Source organism: Silurus aristotelis (genome assembly GCF_946808225.1).
Source record: "Silurus aristotelis genome assembly, chromosome: 9".
Classification (NCBI taxonomy): Eukaryota; Metazoa; Chordata; class Actinopteri; order Siluriformes; family Siluridae; genus Silurus; species Silurus aristotelis.
In genome coordinates, this window is record NC_139582.1 from 8,168,244 (window position 1) to 8,194,598 (window position 26,355).

The 26,355-nt window shown below is 38.0% G+C and overlaps 2 protein-coding genes and 1 long non-coding RNA gene across 5 annotated transcripts in view; 2 read left to right on the forward strand and 1 right to left on the reverse strand.

The window, feature by feature from the left end:
• fhod1 (formin homology 2 domain containing 1) overlaps positions 1 to 19,639 on the forward strand; it is a 54,563-nt gene extending 34,924 nt beyond the window's left edge. The window contains exons 12-29 of one of the 3 annotated variants that reach the window (XM_083550216.1): positions 1,435 to 1,542; positions 3,528 to 3,617; positions 4,310 to 4,333; positions 5,530 to 5,577; positions 6,302 to 6,435; positions 7,991 to 8,107; positions 9,906 to 10,789; positions 10,895 to 11,050; positions 11,198 to 11,380; positions 11,618 to 11,737; positions 12,600 to 12,761; positions 12,987 to 13,177; positions 13,392 to 13,584; positions 13,951 to 14,116; positions 14,316 to 14,381; positions 14,545 to 14,589; positions 14,858 to 15,037; positions 18,503 to 19,639. In XM_083550216.1, the coding sequence (XP_083406342.1) occupies positions 1,435 to 1,542; positions 3,528 to 3,617; positions 4,310 to 4,333; positions 5,530 to 5,577; positions 6,302 to 6,435; positions 7,991 to 8,107; positions 9,906 to 10,789; positions 10,895 to 11,050; positions 11,198 to 11,380; positions 11,618 to 11,737; positions 12,600 to 12,761; positions 12,987 to 13,177; positions 13,392 to 13,584; positions 13,951 to 14,116; positions 14,316 to 14,381; positions 14,545 to 14,589; positions 14,858 to 15,037; positions 18,503 to 18,564 (2,929 nt within the window). In that variant the 3' untranslated portion in view covers positions 18,565 to 19,639. The remainder of the gene's footprint in view (positions 1 to 1,434; positions 1,543 to 3,527; positions 3,618 to 4,309; positions 4,334 to 5,529; positions 5,578 to 6,301; positions 6,436 to 7,990; positions 8,108 to 9,905; positions 10,790 to 10,894; positions 11,051 to 11,197; positions 11,381 to 11,617; positions 11,738 to 12,599; positions 12,762 to 12,986; positions 13,178 to 13,391; positions 13,585 to 13,950; positions 14,117 to 14,315; positions 14,382 to 14,544; positions 14,590 to 14,857; positions 15,038 to 18,502) is intronic. The other 2 variants (XM_083550217.1, XM_083550218.1) reach the window with 2 other exon arrangements.
• Positions 7,522 to 11,625, reverse strand: LOC310730985. The gene is made up of 2 exons (XR_014535043.1): positions 9,084 to 11,625; positions 7,522 to 8,392 (listed from the first exon to the last, which is right to left on the reverse strand). It is a non-coding gene; the product is annotated as an uncharacterized lncRNA (long non-coding RNA).
• A 5,308-nt stretch (positions 19,640 to 24,947) lies between the features above and the next one.
• Positions 24,948 to 26,355, forward strand: part of slc9a5 (solute carrier family 9 member A5) — a 40,645-nt gene continuing 39,237 nt past the window's right edge. The window contains 1 exon segment of the mRNA XM_083550223.1: positions 24,948 to 25,431. Coding sequence (XP_083406349.1) covers positions 25,122 to 25,431 — 310 coding nt within the window. The 5' untranslated portion in view covers positions 24,948 to 25,121.

The window sequence follows — 26,355 nt, forward strand, 5'->3', positions numbered from 1 at the left end:
GCGTGTCTGTCTGTCTGTGTGTGTGTGTGTGTGTGTGTGTGTGTGTGTGTGTGTGTGTGTGTGTGTGTGTGTGTGTGTGTGTGTGTGTGTGTGTGTGTGTGTGTGTGCGCGCTTGAGAAAAGTGTGCATTCATGAGTGTGTGTTGTGAAATGTAGTCAGTACTATGATGTCTGTCTGTCTTGTGATTTCAAGGCTGAGCTAGAAATTGCTTTAAAAAGCTTTTTATACTGATTGTTTTTTTCCTGTTGTTTTTTTGAGAGACTTTTTCTCTCCTCCACTCAAAAGCATGTGGGGACAATAATAAAAGCTGGGTACAGATTTGAAGTTCTGTTATAGTGTGTGCACCACTCAGTTTGTGGAACTTGCTACAAACATTTACTAGGGATGAAGAACATTAATTCTTTAAACTGCTGCATTCTGCCATTCTCCGCTGCATACATCCTGCTGCATACATCCTGCTGCATACAACTGCCTTTTTTCCTCCGTTTGGTTTTTTTAGACTTCTATACACAGAATTTTTGAATTTTATTGTATAGCTTTAAATATAAAACATCTGTCAAATCAAATGGAGACATTTAAATATTGAAAAGAAGAGGATGCTCATTATAATATAGTGCAAATATAATTAAATTTTTCTTTGGTTGTAAAAGACTTTTGCTGTTGTATTGCAAGTCCTCATTTGACCCACTAATCTCAAGCTGCTCTGGCTTAGGAAAATGTTATTCTACAGCAGACTGGCTTCACAAACTGATCCACAAACACTGTCTTAGCCAATAACATTTGCCCAGACATGCCACGAATGGGTGACAATGCCTAGGGTGGGAGTGTAACACACTTAAGATAGAAATAGAAATATAATTGTTAGTTAACATTTGAGTAATTTTGTAACTGGAAGATTGATATTTTAGTAATGAATAAAGACAACAAAATGAATAACCTTTTTTTTTTTTTTTTTAGCTCAGAATGTATGAAAATGAGAATTTACCACTAGACTGTCTTGTTGTCCTTTTCAGCTCCTCCCACTGTAACCAAATTGCTATTTGCTTGTCCAAGTTTAGCTCCTGGCCAAATCGAGACATTTTTTCAGCTGAAGGCCACTACATATATGGGGAAAGCTAATGTTTTAGTTGGAAGACCATTTTCTCCTAGCAAAGTTTAGCCATTTAGTGATCAGATTGCATATGATTCATGATGTTAGTCTGCTGGGGCATATCACAAACTGAGTTTTTTTTTTTTTTTTTTTTTTTTTGTTTTTTTTTTTTTATACTTTTACATACTTTGGTGGTTTGGGGTCAGTCTCGCAAGTGCCATGGGTCTTTTTGTTCTTGTTTTAATTCTCTGCTTATTCATCTAACCAGACGTCACCATTCCACAGCTCTCTCTCTCTCTCTCTCTCTCTCACTATTTCTGTGTGTCACTTCCTGCTTATTACAGCAGGGGGCGCACTTTCATTGGTCAGTACCTGGCTCATATGGGGATTTCTAGGCGGAGGTTAAAAAAGGCGGGGTCTATAACACAGGAGCCTTCCACTCCCCTGAAGAGGTCTGTATAACTCACCTGCTTTTCATCTCATTGGTAAAGTTATTCCTTCTGCTGATTGGATTAGCTAAAAGGAATAACTTTTACTTCTTTTTTGTCTCTGAACTAACCCACATCACATGGTCCTAACACCGATCTTGACAAACAAGGGTCTTTTAATGTCCTTATCTCCTGCATATTCTTGTTTCGTTTTAACAGAGGTTTTCAGCTACAACTGACAATCATGTGGAAATTAATTACAACTAAAGTCTCCATAGATAATTATCTATATTCTAAACAGTACACATTTGTTTTGTATCCGAGTAACATGCAACATGCACCAATTAATTCGGTTGCTCAGATTTAGTCCAAGTATTGCATTATACCACTTAACTTTGGTACAGAATATTTTCAGTATTTTAATATACAGTATAATGATTTAAATCCAATATTTTGGTGCTTAAAGCAAGATATGCTGCAGAAAGGCTTCAAGATGGAGAACACATTTGCTTTATTATTAATTTTGGTAAAAGACTGCACTGTAATGTCACTGGCATAAATCAACAGATTTCCTAAATACTGTATACCAATTTAAATGAACAATTCTAGGAATTCATCAATTAATCAATCAATCAATCTTAAATGTACTCTTTATTTTGAAAGTACATTTACTTACACAGGAGAAGATCCTTCCAGGACTAGAGCTGGGAAGTTCAGTGACCTTAATATTCACATTGAATGAACCACAATGTAATATTTCTGTTTTAAATACTTAATATTGAATACAAAATGTAAATACAAATGTAAAAAATATTTGAGAAGCTCTAAATCACAGAAACTTTCAGCTTAACAAGTCCCTGATTCTTTGGTTGTGGTGTGCGTGTGCGTGTGCGCGTGTGCGTGTGTTAGTCTTAAAAAAAAAAAAGGGGATAAATATTGTGTTTTTTAAAAGAGAATGCGCCAGCCCTTGCTGAAAGCCAACCAGGTTTTTCAAGCTTCAGTGCCAACATTTCTGATGGATATAAAGTCAAAGAGACTTGCCCTTTACAATGCAGGAACTTTTCAGAACATTGCAACAAAGAAAGATCTCACTGTGTGATTGGGACTGTAGTGATTTAGATATTTGAAAAAATATTATGTTAAAATGTAAATATTGTATTAAAAATAGTAAAATTAAATATTATATATAAGTTGGTATATTTTTTAATGAGTATTTCCTTTAAAGAGGTTATTATTTATTTTAAGACGTATGAGAAAAGTTTAATTCCTGAAAGTGATGGCCTGAAATTGATTCTTATTGTCACTGTTCTTAGAAGATGGTGTTCCTACACAGATCAGATCAGAAGTTTCTCAAAGGAAAATTTTGTGATCAGTCTCCGAACTGTGTAAATCTCACTCAGATTAAACTTCTCTTAGCTGTTAAAGTAAAATAGCAGCAGGATTAAGTTTTTCATTAAAACTTTTCAAAAACTTAAATCAGAATTTAAAATGATATAAATAAACGTCTAGTTATTATTAATTAATCTTCAATCCAAAAAGATTTTATCTAAATTATCAGGACATAAATAGATTTAGAATTTGCATTTGTAACATTATTTGTATTGTTTCCCACAGCCTAGTGAGGATATTATTTTCTTTTATTTAATGTACTGTATGTTTTGCGTTTTCAATTAAATTAATGTTAAATAAATTATATATACTAAATGTATCTTTTTAAAATTCACTTGTTTTTTATAAACAGATATAAATTTGTAGATGTGTCTGTCTCTGTCTCTCTCTCTCTCTCTCTGTGTGTGTGTGTGTGTGTGTGTGTGTGTGTGTGTGTGTGTGTGTGTGTGTGTGTGTGTGTGTGTGTGTGTGTGTGTGTGTATACACAGCCTCTGTGGACCTTAATGGAAACGGAAGTGTTTTAAGAAGTGGGACTCAGACTGTCTCCGTTGGCTTGGCTGTGATGACATTTTTTAGTGTTTTGTTGATTTTTTTTTTTCTTCCTCCCCTTCCCCATCCAGCCTCAGCATGACTCCGGGAGACTCTCCTCCTCAGGACAACCAGACAACACAAAAAGAGCAGAGCCACAGTGAGGGAACAGGACGGCTTAAGTGAGTATCATTTCCAGTTTTCTCTCACTCAGTTGGAGATGGTTATAATAAAGGAAGAATGGGATGCAGAAGAGACAAAGAAGGGGGGGGGTTAATGTTAGACATTAAGATATGCACTTGTTGACTTTTTTTTTTTTGTTTTTTAAACTGCAATTAACAGTTTTATGTAGAGATGACAGCAATTTGCTTTGATAGATGTTTTAAGGCATTGGATATTGTTGAATATCTTTGCAAAGTCTGTGTTGATATTAATGATAATGATTAGTGTGTTAAATTGTATAGTGAATCACTAAACATGGCAGTATTGTTATTATTATTATAATGAACATAATTGACTTTTTTATTTTTACTATGGTTTGTTTTACTGTTTTTATTGCACAGAATTATTATTATGACATGTTACATATAACATTATTGTGAAAACCAGGCTAATTAGAAAGGTGATTCATTAAAACACGTAATTTCCGCCTCATTAGCTGTGTGTTTTTTCTGCATATAAACTTATCATCTTTCGCAGTAGTCCTTCTTGACTCCTATCAGTTTGTTTCTGCTTCGTCTGTGTCTGTTTCATTCTCTGCTTCTAAATCCTTAATGTTTGGCTTGGTTCCTAATCTTTCATCTCACTACTCTGGCTTCCAAAATTATTCCTTCTTCCCTCCCTCCCTCTTTCTCCTCTTTTCCTCTTTTCTCAGCCTACAAGAGGCAGACTCTGTTTGGTGAGTAGCTGCTGCATGGCCAAAGAATGCAGCCTTCAGTTGCCACTAGTCTAAACCATGAGTCATTTTGGGGAGCGTGAGGGGGGGGAATGTTAGCCATGATGGTTTTGTTAGTTAGTCAGGTGATGTATTGTAATAATATTTCAACATTAGCAAAAGGATGACTCTTTCATGTGTGTCTAGTGCATGTCTTTTCCGATAACTGTCTGACCACTCTCACTTACCGGTTTGCCTCTTTTCTTATCTTCACATTCTTTATCATGGATTTTCCTTGTATTCGAAGTATATATTTTTTTTTTCCCCCAAGTAAGATGAACAGTCCTCATGGGAACTATTATTGTAAATCAACTGTACCAGAATGATTCAGGTTTTCTGGTATGTTTATGAACAAACTGTATTAAGAGCTGTCTATAATTTATCATTCACAAAACAAAGGATTGAGGAAAGCACGCAGCACAGGATGATCCGAGTGGAATTTTTTAATAACCAGGAAAACACAGCTTCTCCTCTCTCATATTAGTCCAGGTGGTGGAGAGGTCATAAATAAGGTATATCCTCAAGACCAGCACTGTGAGGTCCAGCTACATAGAATTCTTTTTATAGTAAGGACTAAATAATCAAACCATGTTGCATACCTTTAATGGATAATGATTGGTGTATGACTGCAAAACAAAAAAATTATGATCAAAGTGATCCTTTATGTTACCATATCCGAAAAGAGCCACATAATATAAACAGAATAAATACTTGTTTTGAAGCAGATAATAGATATATAGTTTCTGCCTAATCATATTTCTGCTTTTTTTTTTCGTTCCTCTCTAAATAATATGGCATGTTATGCCTCAGTAATCAGGCCAGATAGAGCAAATGAAGTAAAAAAATGTATTAAAGGCTGAAACTTTCATTAGTTCAGGTAATTAACATTAAGCCAAATGTTTGGATCAGCAGAGGCTCTGCTCATCTTTTTATTTTTTGCTGGAAATAATAATAAAAAAGTGGACCACAGCTCAAAAGATGACAACCCCGAGTCTAGGTTATACAGCACCATGCATTTTATTATAGAACTGGAAAGTGAATGCACAAATAAGTTTACTTTGTCCAAAAATACTGTCAGCTTGGTGCATTCTCCTTCTATATATTCAGCTTGTCAGACACGGAGTATCTTTCTTTACATAAACTGTAATATCTCTCTCCAGTGTTGAGGATATTGTGAATAAGGACCGGCCCGTACTCAGGAAGTATGCGTAAGTAAACTACAGGCCGACGGAATGGTGGTGGTGGTGGTGATTATTGGAAATCGCTCTTTATGCTGAATTCAGGCCAGGTCTTAGACGTGTGTGGTGAGGTGCCTGGTCCTGAGTCAGTGTTTAGTGGTGGTTGCTTGCTCACTGCGGGTATTTTGAGATCAGGTGGCTGGGATTTAAATGGATGTTGCACTTTCAGATGGTGGCTGTTTGTGTGAGCGTCTGTGTGATTGTGGTTTGTTGCATGGATCATTTATACATTTCATAAATCTAACGGATTGAATTTTCTGGTGTTTGACTAAATCCGACACTGATTGCATGTTCTAGTTGATATATATTATGAACTGATTATTGAATTAAACGTTATTATTTTATAGAGTTAAAAAAAAAAGGACAATGTTATTCTTTATGTATATGATGTAATCTCTGCCGATCTTGGAGACTACAGTAGCTATTTTGTGGTTACTCAGAGTGGAAAATAATATGCATTCTTTGATAGCCGACTGAAATGAAGAATATGCTTTCCATGTTGTCTCAAAGCCAGCCCAGCTTAGTTTAACTGGCATTTGTTTTTGTGTGAACAAATATAAGGGTGCTTTCTTTTAATAATCTAATCTCTTTTAGTTTACATTTCACTTCCTCTGTTCTGCTATGGCTTTGTAACATTGTAGCTGCTATGGCTTTGTAACATTGTAGGTTTTCTTTACCACATGTATATTTGCAGAGACCAATTTTTACGCCGTCTGGAGGCTGGGGAATGGCAGAAGAGGAATTCTAAAGATGTGGCGTCTCTAATCGACACTGCTTCTCCTGACCCAGACTCTCATTTTGCAGAAGAAGTGCATCCAACCTCGGAAGGTGACATCGACTGCCAAGTCTCTTTTATTCTTTGCTGTTACCTTCCCACAAGATAATCTACATTGTCTAGTGCCCATTTTCTGAGATAATTCATCTTACCTAAATACAACAATTACTTATGATTGTTTATTGGTTGTGTGCTTGTGTAAGAATAGTAGTAGATCATGTGGAAATAAGATCTAATTGTTAGACTGTCAGATGAGGAGGACAGTTCACCTCCTTCACAATCACTGTCAGTCCAGGAATATGCTACAGATAAAACAGAACACAAAAAAAAAAAACATTTAACTTGATTAATAGAGACAAAAATAAATTCTGGGATATTCCTTTAATCTGCTGCTGATTTGTCTTATAGATAAATTATTACAAACACAAAGCAATTACTGGTGTGTACGTAACCAAACTTTAGGAAGCTTCCCAGACTCAGTAAGTGAGGATTCATAGCTGACTCTTAGCACTGAGTCGATTGCAAAGTCAGCAGGAGCTTTGCTGTGATTGGCTGAAGGGCAGACTGTGGGACTGTGGTGTTTATATAAAGCACAGCATTCGCTTGGAAGCTTCAGCTCACTACTGTACTTCAGTCTATGAGGTAGAAAGAAAGAGAGCTTAGAGAGTGGAGCTTTCTGTTTGTGTGATAAAAGGTTTCATGATGGTTGAGGCTGCTGTAATATGTAGTACTTCCTGTTACAGAATTGATGGTACGTATTGGCAGAAATTGGTTTAAATTATTTTATTCACAGAATCGTCTTTGTGGGTTTTGGAATACAGTAAAGCTTACTAAATGCTGGCGCTTCACTATGTACAATTATGTACATTAGGATAAATCTTCTCACATTTCAGTTAATAAAGACCAATTGCATGACCTTGTGCGGAGTGTGAGCAGGGGAGCAATTCATCATTCTTGTTCTCTTCTTGGCTGAACAAACTGTCTGGTGTACCATGTTGTGCCCTGTCTTTCACAGTCTGCCGTTGCTGGGAAAGAGCTTATTTCAGATTGGAGAGAAGGGGCCTATGGAGCACATTTAATATGGGGCCAATTTCTTTCTTTCTTTCTTTCTTTCTTTCTTTTTTATTTTTTCAGAAAAGACTTTAGTTTCCCATGGGAGGCACATTCATTTTGACATCACTATGATCACTAGTTTATAAAGACAGGCTTTCTGTTCTGGCCAAAGAGTAAAATAAAGAATTCAATCCAACCATCTTACAAACACGTGTGCATGCACACACAATTGCACTTGGGGGTGTGAAAGGTGTTTGGCTGCAGAAAGACCAAATGAAAAGACTAGAAAGGGTTTTTGAGGTGATCTGAATAAAATAATGCCTGTGGGCCAGAACACTTGCTTTACTGAGTTATGTAACTTGGTATGTTATTTTAATTCTGTTTCCGTGTGGCCACTGTATCTTTTATTTCATTAAAAGAATGTCACTATCTGTATGTGAATTTTGTTGGCCTATTTTAGGAGTTAGATTTTGACCACTTAATATTTCTTGTGTGGTAAAGAAAGTACTCACACTGCCCATTGTGCTTGTGTGTGTGTGTGGGTGGGGTTTACAGATCAGAAGAAAGTTCAGGAGCCCCAGTCTCCAGAGGGACACTCCAGCTATACCAGCGTCTCCCTTAGCACCCTGGAGCAGCCGGAAGAACTACAAACAGTCCGTCATAATGAACCAGGCAAGAAATTCCAGCTCTCTTTTTCATCCTCTTATCTAATTTCCCTGTCTGCAAGTCTTCCCTAGAATGCAGCACATGAATGAAACCATTAGTAATACTGAAACGTTCCAAGTTTATCCCATGTATGGGATGTGCCTGCAACTAGAATAGGGAGAGTCTTTATGGATTTTCTACGGGAATGGTGATGAGACTGCTAGCATTCTAGAAACAATAACAACGTATCTATGATTCCCTGGGAATTGTTGAAGCAACATTTGGAGGAACAACAATTCTACTTCTCAAATTCTCAGAGAGTCTTTGCCATGAGGTGCCATGTTGAACATTCAGTGGTCAGTATGAGAGAATTGTACTCAAAGCACCAAATGTTAACTGCTCTAATACAAGATACAAAAAATGTGCATGGTCCTGTCATTGCATGGTTACATGATGTACAGCTGTTAAAACGTACAGCTGTTAAAACGTAGGGTTTATTTACTTTTGTTGAAATATTTAATCAGTAATGGCTGTATGTTGAGTTAATTTCAGAGGACAGTAAGCAGACAATAGCCTCAATGTCTTTACACTTCTTTGACATCTCTCTCTCTCTCTCTCTCTCTCTCTCTCTCTCTCTCTCTCTCTCTCTCTCTCTCTCTCTCTCTCTCTCTCTCTCTCTCTCTCTCTCTCTCTCTCTCTCTCTCTCTCTCTCTCTCTCTCTCTCTCTCTCTCTCTCTCTCTCTTAAAATTCAGCCAGGTACGATCCTGTCTTACTTGTTCCTATTTGTAATTATTGGTCCAATGCTGAACATTTTGCTCATGATTTGATTGACCATATTGGGCATTCCTATTTAACATTTCCAAGACCACTATGTGCTTGTATAGCTCATGCAATGGCCATCCCAAAAATATATACAAAAAGCCAGTATAAATGTCACATATACTGTATGTTAAGTGACTTTTTTTAAATTTATTCAATACTAATTGGTACCCAGTTATGCACCATACATACTGGTTCATAGTAAAGAGTCTCAATATCCACTCCTTTCTCTATCCATTTTTCTTTCTCTGGTTGAGCTTTGAATCTTTCTCAAAACTTTAAAAACCTTATCTTCCATATCTCTGTTGGGTGGTTTCCAGCCCAAGTCCACCACTAACAACATAGCCTCTAGAGTGCAAACATTAACCGTGTAGACAATTTGAAGGTGGGAACAGAGATTGGGATCTTCTTTTCCGGTTTCCGGCTTCGTGGTCACACAGAGCAAGAGAAGGGAATAAATTTTTACTTTTGCACATGTGTTGATGCTTCTAAAGGTACGCTGATTTGTGCCCAGGTTTGTTTTTTGCTGTTCTCTTATGTCAAATGCTGGGATTTGGAAAATCACGAGTCTATGGGATCATGAACTTGGTTAATCTGTTGGTGTATTCCTACTTGAGCCAGAGGTGTTGGAATTTGTTTTGTCTGGATCATACCCAAATTCACAAATCTGCTATTCTACATTACACCTTATATTATCATGAAATAGCGACCGTAAATCCTTTTGGTACCATTCTATTACTTACAATCTCATGGGATCTTCAGTCCATCTAGGCTTATACATTTACATTTGATCTTATTTTAAAACTAATGTAATATAACAAGCTGAATTTAAACACGTAAATGATTTGCACATTATGCAGATCAAGCTTCTTACCAGGATCCAACCTGAATAATTGCTGGTCTGAGGCATTATATTTAAGAATAGATTAAGCTTTTTCTTATTTAATAGGGTAAGTTTAATAAAGTATAACATTTCATGACTTCTCTCTTCTCACCTCTTGCCAGCAGAGAACAATGTACATCAACCCAGCACCCTTTCCAATGACAGGAAATTCATGCTGGACATGCTCTACTCAAAGTCTTCCACCTCAAGCAGCTCCGGGCTACTGAAGAGCCCTAGTGTGGAGGACAGCAGTTTAGAAGATCTTAATATCTCCAGCTTGGCCGGTCGTCTCTCCAGTCTGCGATCTCGTTCCTCCCAGCCCAGTGAGGATACCTCAAGGCGAGCAGAGCTGGAGGGGCTTGAAGGCAGTGCACATGCTGCTCGCACAAGGCTAGCAGAGGAGCAGACAAAACGCTTGCGCCCACAGTATAGTATTGATGCAGAAACCCATTCTCGGACTCTTGAGAAGACTATGATGACGCCATTGGCCAGGAATAGCAAGGATGCATGGGAACATTTGCAACCTAGCTCCAAAGAATTGCGGATTAAAGATCTAGACTTTTCTGACCTTTTGGAAGAAGAGGATATTGACGTCTTGGACATGGATGCTTTCGACACAGGCATGATTAATGGTGTGCCTCCTCCCCCTCCAGGATTTGGATCTCTTCCTCCTCCTCCTCCTCCACCTCCACCTCCAGGTATTGGAGGTTTAGCTCCTCCTCCTCCTCCACCTCCTCCACCTCCTCCAGGTCTTGGAGTTCTGAGTGCACCCCCTCCTCCTCCTCCTCCTCCTGGAATGTGTATTGCTCAGAATACAGACCCAGCATTTGTCAAGAAATGTAAGACGGTCAAGCTGTTCTGGAAGGAGCTTAAACAGTCAGATAGCCCAAGGAAGTGCAAGTTTGGTCGAGGAACTGTCTGGGCATCACTGGATAAGGTCACAGTAGATACCAACAAGCTGGAACATTTGTTTGAGTCAAAGACAAAGGAACTCACTGTGGCAAAGGTAATTGAATTGTATTCAATTGTATGTAATTGAAAACAAACAATACTTTATTATGCTGCCTGTACCTGTTTCACCTTATATACACTCACTTTTTTGGGTTTGTAGAAGGGTCCAGAGGTAAAGAAGCCTGAAATACTTGTTCTCGATTCAAAGAGAAGCAATGCCATTAACATCGGCATGACCGTGTTACCTGCGGTACACGTCATTAAATCTGCTATACTCAGCTTTGATGAATTTGCCATCAACAAAGAGGGTATCGAGGTACTGCACCACTAATTCAATCCACTAGAGGGCAGTAGTCCTACGCTTTTCCTCACATTATAAATGCAACAGACCCCAGTTAACCGTCTGTCCTTGTTTTTTCTCTTTCGCTCTCTCTTTTGATTTGAAATAAACCGCTCATTATAGAAAATCCTGACAATGATACCTACAGAAGAGGAGAAACAAAGGATCCAGGAGGCTCAGTTGGCCAATCCTGATGTGCCTCTCGGTACAGCAGAGCAGTTTTTGCTCACTCTGTCCTCCATCAGTGGCCTCACAGCACGCCTGCAACTCTGGGCTTTTAAACTCAACTACGAGAGCTTGGAGAAGGTTATTTTTGTTATTGATACTTCACTTTGTTTATATAACTTAATAATTATATTAATTTAAATGTTCACACTCCTGTAAGAGAACCAGCCATCTTTAAAAATGAACATCATTACTATTAATGTGTATATTCACGATTGAAATGAAGTCTGCTTTATGCTATTCAGGCCCTATTTATATTTGGAATGATCGTTTATTAAAATTGTAAATCCTGTGGTCCATGCCTGGATTGTTCTACAGGAGATAGCTGAGCCCCTTTTCGACTTGAAGCATGGTATGGAGCAACTCGCCAAGAACCAGACCTTCAAGCGTATCCTAGCAACACTGTTGGCTATCGGCAATTTTCTCAACAGCTCCAGCGTAAGTAGAGTGTCTCAATTACTTCGATAGTGCTAACAAGCCATGTGAGAAATCTGATGCATGTGTCAAGGCCAGGTGTGCAGAACGAAAACCCCAGAGACTGTAGTGTTCGACACGTGACCAGTCACAATAAACCTTTGCTATAAATGTCTTCCCTTTCAGCGCTTACTCTGAATAGCGTGTATGCTGTCTCTGGCTGCTCAGGTGTACTAAGGCTAAAGAAACGATTAAATACTCATGTTGTCTTTGATGCTATATGCGTGAAACCTTATTTAGGTTCTTACAATTTTCACTTCGAGGCTTACAGGACCTTGTGATATTAAGTTCGCTGTCTGATTCATGCTTTTGAGATCTGAAACTGCTTAAACCACTTTGACCTTTCAGCATATTTTTGAAACGGTTGCCACGTTAACGTTTTGAAATTTTCAAATGAAACTATATGCATGTTACTGCACAGTAAATATAACCAACAATTTACAGAATAGGTTTGTATGGAATTATGGGAAAATTCCAACGATGGTATAAATTGTTATTTGTAATGTAATACATTCCAGAAGTGATTCAGCTCTCCTTTTTTTGCCACTACCCACAATTTTCTGGAAGACTGGAACAAAGCCTTTTCTGGTAACATCTAATAAAGATGGAGACATTTGTACATGGATCTTTGACTCTTCCATGCTAAACACTTTAATCACTTTGTTGGCTACCATCTTCGACTACCCAATCTGTTCATCCTGATGTCTGTTCCTTGTTCCTGATATGCGAAGAATGATTGTAACTTTGCTGTAAAGTAAATGTGACAAGCATAAAGTGCCTTCTTTATTCATTTTTTTTTATTTTTTCTTTCGTTCTTTCCTTCAAGGTGAAGGGATTTGAGCTGAGCTACCTCGAGAAAGTGACTGAAGTGAAAGACACTGTGCATCGACAGTCTCTGCTGCATCACTGCTGTAACTTTGTTGTTGAGAAATTCTCAGATACAACAGACGTCTATTCGGAAATCTCTGCAATCACCCGATCTGCTAAAGTAGGTCTTCCATGGTGACATCCACATTTTTCAGCATTAAGCTTATACTGTATATGTGATGTCAAATTGAGCTTGTTTGATATATTCAGTGGACATTTGTTAGTTTTGTATTAAAATCAGTATTAAGTTGTGAATCAAATGTTTAACAGTTTTAAAACAGAATTGCATCATAAAGTAGGTTTCAAAATGTTTCTTTTTGTAACATTTATACTTATTTTCTTTTAGGTGGATTTCGAGCAGCTGTCTGACAACCTGGTTCAGCTGGAGAGGAAGTGTAAGACATCCTGGGACAACCTAAAGGTCATGGCCAAGCATGAAACCAAACCCCAGCTGAAGAGCAAAATGACAGAGTTCCTGAAAGACTGCACAGAAAGAATCATCATTCTTAAAGTGGTGCACAGACGCATCATCAACAGGTTACAGCACACACTCTCGCCCCCGCTCACCGATCCTTTATCATTTGTTTTTGTTCTTTACATATGATTTTGAATAGCAGTCTCTAATGGAGCCCAAATTTGCTGTGTAGTAATCACACAGAATTGTTTTGGATCACTTAGTTTTTTAAATTCAGTACTCCAAATCGCATCACTGAAATCTTCCACTCTTTCGCTTGCTCTCTCTTTCTCATAGATTTCACTCGTTTCTTTTGTACCTGGGGCAGCCTTCCTACTCAGTCCGAGACATTAAGATTACTCAGTTCTGTAAGATCATTAGCGAGTTCGCTCTGGAGTACCGCACCACAAGAGAGAGGGTCCTCACCCTCAAACGCAAGCGTGCAGCCCACCGGGAGCGCACCAAGACCCGCGGCAAGCTCATCACTGAGGTAAGAAATCATCATATTTTTGCCCATTGCATCGTAAGACGTCAGTTTCATAATTCATAAGCTCCGGCTTAGTAGAAGAAACTCAATTTGCTCATTGCTTTTCTTGTTTTTTAAATACATTTATATAGCAAATGTATACACACACACACATACACACACACACACACACACACAATTGGTCTAAGATCTCTGAGGGTTTGCAAGACTGATTTCTAACACATTTAGGCCCAGATCATTTGGAAATGGGGCTTCTCCAGATGCTATTTAATGTAGTGCACAATTCAATAGTATACAATGCTGATAAACTGATTTTTTCAGTCCATAAATCCCTGTTTTTAAACTAACTCACGGTGTTTGTTCTCTCAGACGGAGAAATTCTCTGGAGCCGTCCCATCCATTACCCAGGAGAGTCTTTCCCCGGTCTCTATAGCAACAGAAGCCCAGCCGGCCCAGGAGAAACACGAGAACATGAAGAACCTTCTAATCGCAGATGACGACCGCGGCAAACTACGCAGAACACGTGCTGTACGAAGTAAGAAAACGTCACGTCGTACTTTTAGTTCTTTAGACCTATTAAGATTCGAACTAGATGACCGTGATGATGATCAGATTTGTTTGTAAAAAAAAATCATACAGTACAGAATAAGAGATAATTGTTGTTTTTATTAAGATGTAATAAAGATATAAGTCTGAAATTTGCAGTCTTAACAAGAACATGTTTATTCTAACAGAACTGTTGACTGCTGACTCTGATATTCCTACTTCATCGAATCAAGACTATGAATCTAATGATGAAGGTAGAGGACATAGTGCATGTTGCTGGTGTGAACTTACAAGATATTCTTTGTACAGTATATGCAAAGAATTAAGAAGTCTAGAGTAACTGACTGTGTAGCTCCACACAATGGACAAAACTTAGTTTGCTTTAAGTGTGTAAAACCGGACTATTTGCTGTTCCAGATGAGCCTGTAGAGAGTTTTGAAGCACAGGAATTAAGTGATGAAGGTATAAAGGCAGTTGCATGAATAATGTGGGTGAAATGACTAAGCATTTCTTTTTATTTTGATTTTTTTGTGTTGATATCTAATGTTTTGTGAACTAATCATGAAGTTGCTCTTCTAACAGCTGAAAACGGATCGTCGCTCGCCAGCATGTTCTCCTCACTGTTTCTCTGTTCACTGTTGTGTTTGATGCATTAAATTTAGCATTGTTTAGTCCGTACTGGATGTTCCTTCATTGTTGCTGACTGGCTAATCATTTTTTTACTATGCAGGTTTTGGAGGTGTTGTTCCATCAGCAATGTCTACTACACCCAAAGAGGACAGCGCAAGTTCACAGGACGATGCAACAGATGAGATCATGGATCGTCTGGTGAAGTCTGTCACCCAGAATCAAACAGAGAGACAGGCTAGTCCTAAAACGCGGAAACGATCACGGCTGAACAGGAAATCAAGTGAGTAACATGAACACACTCACGTACACACTTAAACACCCTTTTTTACTGCCTCAGCCCTTAGAATCTGTCTGTGTTTTTCTTTTTTTTTCTTTTCTTTTTTGAGTGCAAGTGTAGCTCGTGTTCTTGGGGTAAATCAGGTGATATTATTCACAGTATTCCAAATAATTTAGTTCTTTCACACGTGTTGAAGACACCTGATAGTTTGAGAATCCTGATTCCCTGGTTATGTCTGCTAGAGTGGTACAGTGGGAGGGAGGTCAGTCATCCTTATTTGAATATTTAAAAGATATTTCTTGCATCTCGTGTCTGCCATCCGTCATGTATATGTGATTATAAAAAAAATGTATCTCTTTACCAAGAAAAGTACTAGTCTTGAATTCTGTCAATACAAAAACATTAGTGACAATATATAAAAAAATCCAAACACACGAGAGAAATTCTTATCTTTTTTTTAATATAACCCAATATTGTAGCAATGCAGTAAAAATGACAATTTTTTATATTTTATGGTATCCCTGCCCTTTTACAAGCCTCTTCTGGTATCCCTAAAACTTTTACAAGCTTCTAGTAAATGGGTTTTTCTCAGAACAGTGGAAATTCTTCAGTGTTAATAATTCATCCACTAGAGATGCAGATTAAGGTGGGAAATGTGCTTTAACATGAAGAGTAGAGAGGGATTAGGGATGTATCCGTACAGATCCTGTTATCACCCACAAGTCTGGTATTATGCTCATTTACTTATACTTGTAAACATACTCCAATACTTTGTGAATTCTGGCTAGTGTAGGTTTCCCCGCTAATGAACATGCGACACGGAACGACATCAATCTGGGCGCTTTGAATGATTAATGATGCAATTGACACAGGAAGGTGAGACGAAATGTCTGGAGGCAATCCTACGTGAGTGAAAATGGCAAAAAATATTATTCATGGTCAGCTTTTAATAGTATTTGGCAACAAGGGTTTTCTGATAGTCAGTGAAAACTTTTTTTTCTTAGAGCCATACACACAAGCCTGGATGAAGTGAAACAAAAAAAAACTTTTCACGGCAAACTTTCTGAATAGATCATGTAGATAGCTAATGTTTTTTGCAGCACTTAACTCTAGACGCAACACGCGTTCAAACAAATGAGTAGCATGGACATGCACATTGTGAAAATCAGAAAATGAGTCGTGTTAGGTAATATTTCAAACAGTTATTGCTTAATACTAAATACATGGACCATTTAGACAATAGACACTTGACTTTTTCACCTGTATGTGGTTGTTCCTCAAACTGTTTCCACACAATTGTGTAGAATGTCTTTGCATGAGGTAGCAAGCTCCATGAAGATACGTTTTTTTTATTTTAGTATTGTTATTAACTGGTACGTTTAGTTATTCAAAAAAAGTGCATACGATAAATATTTACAGCGCGACACTTCTAAGATTCTAAAAACTTTACCCGTAATAAATATGTAAAAGAAGTTTGTTTGAAATCTTTGCAAATTAAATACAAATAAGTGTTCATAGCCTTTACTTTGTTTAAGCACCTTTGGCACCAATTACAGCCTCAAGTCTTTTTGAGTATGATGCTACAAGCTTGGTGCAACTATTTTTGGCGCAGTTTGCACAGCCATATTCGGATCTCTTTGCTCTTATATTATTTATATTCTTGTTGCCATTTTTTTTTAAAACAGGTCATTTGGCTTTGGTGGCTGTTTTTTTTTTTATTTCAGTGATTTATCTCTGTCCCATTCAGCCTGCTTTATGGCTAGTTCTTTTCTGTTTTTAAAGCATTGTAAAGCTCATTGTGCTTCATCCTGTTTCAGGCAATTTTTTTCCCTATCTGTTTTTCTTTTGCTTTGGTTAATCACGTGATGGAATAGAAGTAGGTTGGAACAGTAATAAAAGAACTATTTGGGTCATTCTTCAGTTGTGTTAAAAGAAAAAAAAATTTGAGCGCACACTGACATCTGGAAATATAAGCAGGTTATCAACACTGAACGCAGCCTACACGCTGTGATCCATTCAGATGCCGATTATTTTACAGTTTAAAAAGAAAACAAGGTTGGTATAAAATAAAATTGTATTTAATAAACAGGATCAAAATTATCAGTTTGTATAAAGCATTTCGCCACTGGCCTTTATGCCTCGTGGCTTTTAGGCAGTAACAAAAGACTACTATTACTGTACTTACTGTTCTGGGCAAACTGAAATACGGTTTCCAAGGCATGCATTAGAGCTTTTTCTTCACTGTTTGATGCAAAGGAGATTTCAGGCCTTGCTTTAGTATTTTAGAATTCTCAACAATGTGTGGATCATCCCAATACGCGTTCAACACTAAATTAAGACTTTACCAGAGATGTGTTCTTTTAAACATGCTTCATCTCAATGCTAGAGATTGTGACCTAAAAAGCTTTTCACTTTCCACATGACATACCTGGCCCAACACCTTCACAAACCAGCACTGCTTGCTTTACTTGCTTGGTGCAATTATGAGACTCATTTAAGTAATTAAGATACAATTGATTCACTTGGAAACCACTTGTTGCTGAGGATAAGTCTCATATGTACAGCCTAAAGACACATAAGATCATGTGCATGGTAGCACTTGGAAATCCATGGAGATGGCTTTTGATTACAGGTAATGTATTGCATTATCATAGGGCAGGCTTCAACAAAAAAAGCTTTGTGTTAAAACTCTAAGGAATTTTCATGTTGCACAATAGCTCACAGCTGAAGAAAGGAATTATTTCTAATTACTATATCTGGTGTCAGCTAGAGGAGGATAGTTTTGTTTAAGGTTTGTTTTTTTTTATCCTGGAGTTTTTTCCCCTTGGCCCCATTACTTCAAGCTTGCTCATTAGGGATAAATGTTAAAATGTGTACAAAAATATTTATTAATTAAATATTTATATAAATTTTTATGGGGTTTTTTTTTGTTTTGTTTTTTTGTTGTATGTATGTCGAGCTGCTTTGTGTGACTATGTATAAATGTTAAGTGCTATACAGATACAATTTAAATGAATTAAGAAGGCCATGGAGATGACTCATGGTGTATTAAGATAATCTGAGGTGAGGACAACATCACTGAGTTAGTAGTGAGTTAGTAGTGAGTTAGTAGCACTGAGTTAGTAGTGGAAATATGACGGATTTCAGAAAAATTCTTTGAATTTGGCAAAACATTTTTCCTTTTTTTTTTTTTTTTTTTTTTTTTTTTTGTAAAACATTTTCCTTTTTTTTTTTTTCTACCTCAACCCAATCTTAAGTGTTAAAATCCTGCTTTTTGCTAAACTACATTTAGTTCATTACTATACAAATTATAAAATATTTAGACAAGCACATTTTAGATAAAACCGTGATTCGCATTACTTCCTGTCCCATTGAGGTACGTGTGGTTATATGAAATGTTTTTGGTCATAATGCGTTGTAGTGTTTGTAAACAAAGATATGTTAATGCTGAATTGTGTGCTGTTGCAGTGCGGAGGACGTTGAAGGGTGGCCTGAGTTTGGAGGTAGTGCAGGCACTGAGTCTCAGATGAGAGAACCCGAAATATTGAAGGACTACTCAAGTATTGGCTGGTGAGAGATCCAAGTTTTGAGAACTGAGAACCGGAGTGTGTGAGGACATGCGTTTACCAGACAACTGCTGCGGATGCACTTCATCCGAAGAGACTTTGAAGACCCCTTACAGAAAAGCACAAACTAATCATGCTGTCCACTTCACCTAAAGGTTTTTTAAGGGTTTTTTTGTTGGTACATAAAGTATTAAACTACCAGACATGTATATTAATATAATTTATATTTAACCCAATAGTGATGCACATTTTATTAGAAATTTTGTACAGGTTCAAGATTTTTTTTTTTTCCCCTATAGTATATGTAGCACGTTCAGAGAAAAGGAAACTCTGGTGGTCAAATGTATAGAAGGATATATGGATAGAAGGGAATTATTTTAAAGTTGCCGTTGTACACTGAAATACATTCTTGCGTTACGATTTCCTTTATGAAATTAGGATATTTGTTGGCTGTTCTGCCCAGTTAAGTAAGAACCATGTATTTGTGTAAGTTCTTTACAACTAGGCTTCACTCACAAAATATCTTTTAAAACAGCAGATAATAAGTAGGTCGTGTTTTTTTTTTTTTTTTTTATATATATATATATTTCTTTATTTTATTCATCTTAACACTTGATAGGTTTATGAATGCTACAGTGCTTTGCATTTTGCATCAATCCGCAAAAATTCACATTGCACGTGTTGAGTGTCACTATTGCACCAAAACACATTTATATCCACTGTGACACCTGTTCGGTTCACTAGTTATTTGTAATTCAGAAGAAAGTTGTTTTTCTGGACACTGCTTCTTTTTTGCACAGGAGGTTGTCTGAGGAGTATTCAGCTCTAGTAGTTCATTGTTTCGAAGTGTAAATGCATGCGTTTGCTTCATCCTGAATGTATTACTGTTGGTGTGCGCCACTGTTAAGAGCTCCAGTCCTTACTCTTAACCACTTTAAGTACATGCATGCAAACTCCTTACTGCAAGCATTTTTATGTGTGTATATTGATGACCCTGAAAAATGACTCTGAATGCTGAAAATAAAGAATCTTAAAAAAAGTATTTGTCATCCTTGTCAATCTCCTGAGGTCTATAGTGATCAGACCCTCGTGTGCTAAAGTTTGCATTAGTTTAGGACAGAATTATGAACATGGAGAAATTTTATTTTTATCACTAAAAATGTAAAACACACATCATTTTATTTGTTTTAGGAACCAGTGTTAAACTTTTATTTAAATTAAATTAATTTAAAACTTAACTGCTTTATTACAATGATCACAATTAGCCAATCATGTGGAAGCAGCGCAGTCAGTAAAGTCATCCAAATCAAGGTCAAGGGCTTCACGTCACAATGCAATCTCAGCGACTCCACTGTGGTATGGTTGTTGATGCCAGACAAACAGGGAAACGGATCCCCTGGGGTTTTCACACACAACAGTCTATAAAGGTTCCACAGAATAGTGCGAAATGCATTAAGTAAACAGCAGTTTTGCAGCAGCGCCTTGTTAAGCCTTATTATTGAAAGTTTACAAAAAAAATGCACTTTACAACCACAATGAGCAAATAAAACCTTGGAGAGTACATCACATAAAACCTTGAGCTTTGAGGTGGATCGGTCAGTCACAGAGGAACACAGAGGCCACAGGTTAACTGAAAATGGAGAGTTGAATGTATGAAAAACACTTGGTTATATTTTTCTAATCTTAACTGAATTTCAACTCAATCTCTATAATTTCATACATTGTGCTGCTGCTGAGTGTAAAATTAGTGTAAATATTGTTATACACATCTCAAACCTTTTATTTATTTATCTATTTGCTTTTTTTTTAACATTCTGCTGCTTCTGTCTTCACTCTGCAAGCTTCATCATACACTGCAATGATTAGATCTGTTCTGGGGACTGTGAGGTTCATTGTAGGCAAACAGTAATGTAGTGTTAAGAGGATTATAGAGTATTAAATGAATGTATTAAAACATCAATAACAAAAGGACAGGAAAATTGAATTCCTTAATCAAAAATAAAATAAAACTATTCCTTTGACTCAGTATGCCCAAGGTGATGGAAAGTCAGATTTTGGATTTTTGGGACCTTAGGCTTCCAAATGAATCCTTTGCCCCTGAACAAGGAGAAAGGGTTATTTTAATAAATAATGATCTAACGAATGTAAGTCAAATCTTCCACTTCCCCATTTGAACATAAACATTGCTGCAGAGAACACTGATGAAACAAAGATTTATTTAACCAAAAGAACCTGACCAGGATATAGTGGTTATGTAAGATGAAATAATTTACACTAACAAATAACTTGGCCAAAGAAAAGAGGTTACAAAATGTTTTGATAAAATTTGACTGCCTGCAGCTGCAAAAAAAAAAATAAAAAAAATGGGAGAAACAGTTTTTTCTTTCAGCTTTCACTTTAGAGAGCCTAGTCACAGCACTATTCAGTAGGCAAGTTGAGCCATCTGAAAAACTGACTCACCTACTTTTCGATTAAACCTTTTTTTTTCTCCACCAAAGTATAAAATCTAGGTCATGACATTTCTTTGGATTGAGATGACTGAACCAGTCAGACAATTAGTTGACATGGTCTACAAGCTTCTTCATTTCTTTAACTACTAATTTATTAACTGTAGTTTTTCCTTTGCTGGAATCTTTAGAGAAACGTAAAATTCCCAGTTTGTTTTATTTCTTCATTTTCCCGCTCCACATTTTGTTATCTCATTCAGCTACTGTCAGGTTAGAGTTAAATTTAGAGGAGAAGTGGCATGCTTTTGTGCTGTTTGTCAGTCAGGCACTTCAGGACAATTTTGCCGATAATCTGTTTTACAAAGGAACTACAGCAACATACAGAATCAAAAGCATTCGGGCCCTTACATCCAGACTGTGTTATAGTCTCTTTTTTATGCAAGCCATTCGACTATTCCATACAAATACAATCTCACTGACTATAGAATTGCTGTTTTGCACAAATTGCTGCTTAAACAATCAATAAAAAAAGAAATAAAAGAGGCTCTTACTTGTCACATATACATTACAGCACAATGAAATTCTTTCTTCGCATATACCAGCTTTTTGGGATATAAACCATGATACAGCACTCCTGCAGCAGAGAGGGTTAAGGGCCTTGCTCAAGGGCCCAACAGTGGCAGCATGGTAGTATTGAGGCTTGAACCCCTAACCTCTGATTCATTAAACCAGATCACTGAGCTACCACTTCCCCGGGGGTAAAAATCCAGTGTTTACATATACGCTTCTTAATATAATATGGACAAATGCAGTTACACTAACACAGATCTTCTATACTGTACAGGTTGTACAGTACAACCTTATGTTTGTTTTGTACTTAAAGTCATATATACAAGTCACACATGCACATTATGTCATGTCACAGGTAGTGTTGTGTAGCTCTGTGTCTTGGTTACTATTGCTATTGTTCATTTATGTTGTCATATGTAGAAAAAAAAAGAGTACATATAATTGTCACATGTACTTCACAGCACAGCGAAATTCTTTCTTTGCATATACCAGTGATCTTAGAAAGCTGGGGTCAGAGCACAGGTTCAGCCATCATACACCACCCCTGGAGATCAGCGGGTTGAGGTGCCTTGTTTAAGGGTAGATACTGGTGCTTGAACCCCACCTTTTTGATCAATAACCCAGAACGTAACCACTGAGAAACCACTACCCATGTATGTAGCACCTTCGTCCTGGGGGAATGTTGTTTTGTTTCACTGTATACTGTACTGTATATTGTATATGGTTGGAATGACCATAAAAGCCTACTTGACGTGACTTGACTAAACAAAATGCTTTTTGATTGTATGGTCATGTGACAAGAGGTGTGTGCAAGTGCATGGGTCATCTTACCCCACTGTTTCCTATAAACTTTCTTTTCGGCTTCTCCCGTTAGGGGTCGCCACAGCGGATCCTCCGGATCCGCACGTTTGATTTGGCACATGTTTTACGCTGGATGCCCTTCCTAACGCAACCCTCCCCAATTTATCCGGGCTTGGGCCCGGCACTAAGAGTGGCTGGGGATGGTTCCCTGACCGGGAATCGAACCCGGGTCGCAGCGGTGGGAGCGCTGCATCTTAACCACTAGACCACCAGGGGGTTCGCCACTGTTTCCTATAACCCCTTCTAATTTTGAAATTTGCCCGTTTGTCCGCAAGGGGTCGCGCTTTAACCACATTACCAACACGATGAAAAAGTAATGTGTAAAAGGTCTTTCCATAAGCGCCGGCGTTTTATGTAAAATTTATAAAATTTTCCAGTATTTTTTTACTTATTTAGTCTATTTGCAATTGTTAAATAAGACGTATATAGGATTAAATGTGTTCTTCACAATACTGAGTCAGAGGAAATTAACAATCCTAAATTGCGTATATATACATATATATATATATATATATATATATATATATATATATATATATATATATACAGTGAGGAAAATAAGTATTTGAACACGCTGCTATTTTGCAAGTTCTCCCACTTAGAAATCATGGAGGGGTCTGAAATTGTCATCGTAGGTGCATGTCCACTGTGAGAGACATAATCTAAAAAAATAAATCCAGAAATCACTAAGTATAATTTTTAAACTATTTATTTGTATGATACAGCTGCAAATAAGTATTTGAACACCTGTCTATCAGCCAGAATTCTGACCCTCAAAGACCTGTTAGTCTGCCTTTAAAATGTCCACCTCCACTACATTTATTATCCTAAATTAGATGCACCTGTTTGAGGTCGTTAGCTGCATAAAGACACCTGTCCACCCCATACAATCAGTAAGAATCCAACTACTAACATGGCCAAGACCAAAGAGCTGTCCAAAGACACTAGAGACAAAATTGTACACCTCCACAAGGCTGGAAAGGGCTACGGGGAAATTGCCAAGCAGCTTGGTGAAAAAAGGTCCTCTGTTGGAGCAATCATTAGAAAATGGAAGAAACTAAACATGACTGTCAATCTCACCTCGTGGGGTCTTAATGATCCTAAGGAAGGTGAGAAATCAGCCCAGAACTACACGGGAGGAGCTGGTCAATGACCTGAAAAGAGCTGGGACCACCGTTTCCAAGGTTACTGTTGGTAATACACTAAGACGTCATGGTTTGAAATCATGCATGGTACGGAAGGTTCCCCTGCTTACACCAGCACATTTTCAGGCACGTCTTAAGTTTGCCAATGACCATTTGGATGATCCAGAGAAGTCATGGGAGAAAGTCATGTGGTCAGATGAGACCAAAATAGAACTTTTGGGTCATAATTCCACTAAACGTGTCTGAAAGAAGAAGAATGATGAGTACCATCCCAAGAACACCATCCCTACTGTGAAGCATGGGGGTGGTAGCATCATGCTTTGGGGGTGTTTTTCTGCACATGGGACAGGGCGACTGCACTGTATTAAGGAGAGGATGACCGGGGCCATGTATTGCGAGATTTAGGGGAACAACCTCCTTCCCTCAGTTAAAACATTGAAGATGGGTCGAGGCTGGGTCTTCCAACATGACAATGACCCGAAGCACACAGCCAGGATAACCAAGGAGTGTCTCTGTAAGAAGCATATCAAGGTTCTGGTGTGGCCTAGCCAGTCTCCAGACCTAAACCCAATAGAGAATCTTTGGAGGGAGCTCAAACTCCGTGTTTCTCAGCGACAGGCCAGAAACCTGACTGATCTAGAGAAGATCTGTGTGGAGGAGTGGGCCAAAATCTCTCCTGCAGTGTGTGCAAACCTGGTGAAAAACTACAGTAAACGTTTGACCTCAAACGTTTGACCTCAAACAAAGGCTACTGTACCAAATATTAACATTGACTTTCTCAGGTGTTCAAATACTTATTTGCAGCTGTATCATACAAATAAATAGTTAAAAAATCATACATTGTGACTTCTGGATTTTTTTTTTTTAGATTTTGTCTCTCACAGTGGACATGCACCTACGATGACAATTTCAGACCCCTCCATGATTTCTAAGTGGGAGAACTTGCAAAATAGCAGGGTGTTCAAATACTTATTTTCCTCACTGTATATATATATATATATATATATATATATATATATATATATATATATATATATATATATATATGTGTGTGTGTGTGTGTGTGTGTGTGTGTGTGTGTGTGTGTGTGTGTGTGTGTGTGTGTGTGTGTGTGTAAATGTTGATAATGCTGAGTATATAAGATATAATTCATATATATATATATATATATATATATATATATATATATATATATATATATATATATATATATATATATATATATATATATATATAAATTATATCTTATATCTTATATACTCAGCATTATCAACATTTACACTGTAAGGTCTGAAATCCATACTAGACTATTTAGTACGCTAGTATGGGCTTTCCAAGATAGACCGGCGCTCTGTGTGCGCATGCGCCGGACGTACCTTGGCGAGTTACCGGCGGTCACCGAGGTGTTGCAGATGTAAACCGGTACCTGGAGCGGTATATAAGAAAAGAAGCTACGATGGAAACCCCCGAGCTCTGAAAGCAGCACCGTAACCAGAAGATGCTCTCTTTCACCCTGGTGCTGCTCCTGAGTGCTGCCGCCGGCGAGGTGGCGACTGACCGTTACGCGGATGGAGCTGCTCCGTCCCTGGCTCTGTCCCCGGCTCCGTCCGGCTCCGCTACCGAGGAGTCCTCGCGTCCCGCGGTCGCTTTGGCCCGTTCGGCAGAGCATCCGACAACGACGACGGTCCACGACGACGCGTCTCACCACCATGGAGGGGGCTACCAGATAGTGCAGTGGGAATGGAGCTACGTCCAGACCCCGTACATTATAGCAATTTGGCTCCTGCTGGCCAGCGTCGCCAAAATATGTGAGTAAAATATCTCGCTTTGGGTCATTCCGGGATAAAAGTTGTCCGAGTTGGAGGTTCTGAGTTTGTCCTTGCTGCGCATCTCTGTGCTTCATCAGCTACCCGGGAGGTTACTGTGATCCTCCTGGGAGATACTTTCAGGCAGCTGAAAAGTTGTTTAGTGATTATTTTTGTGGAGGAAATGAAACAATGTGTTGAAAAGCTGTGAAAAACATCTGGTTTTCTCTTAAAGTGAGTGCTAAGTACATACATACTGTACACATATACATGCTGTACCCATATACATACATACTGTGTCTATATATATATATATATATATATATACCTGTCAGCTCATTAACACAGGCCAGCCTTCGCTCCGCACATGCATCAATTAGCCTTGGCCACTGATGACACAAGAACATTTGGAGATGCCATCATCTAGCTATCACAATGTGGCCCACATCAAATCTTCACTTGCCCATTTTTCCTGTTTGTAACACATCAACTTTGTGGACAATATGTTCACTTGCTGATATATATATATTACGTTTTGGAGACAAGATGAGGGAGGCGTGATTGAGATGGTTTGGACATGTGCAGAGGAGGGACATGGGGTATATCGGTAGGAGAATTCTGAGGATGGAGCCGCCAGGAGGGAGGAAAAGGGGAAGGCCAAGGGGGAGGTTTATTTATGTGGTGATGTAAGACATGCAGGTAGTTGTAGAGGACAGGGTAGTATGGAGATGTAGATGTAGAGGACAGGGTAGTATAGACACGGATGATCCACTGTGGCAACCGAACGAAAAAGAAGATTATTATTAATTATTATTATTACTTATTCTATACATACATACTGCACATGCTTTTTGTACATACATGTATGTATGTATATACATACTATGTGGATACACATACATGTATACATGCATATCTACAAATATA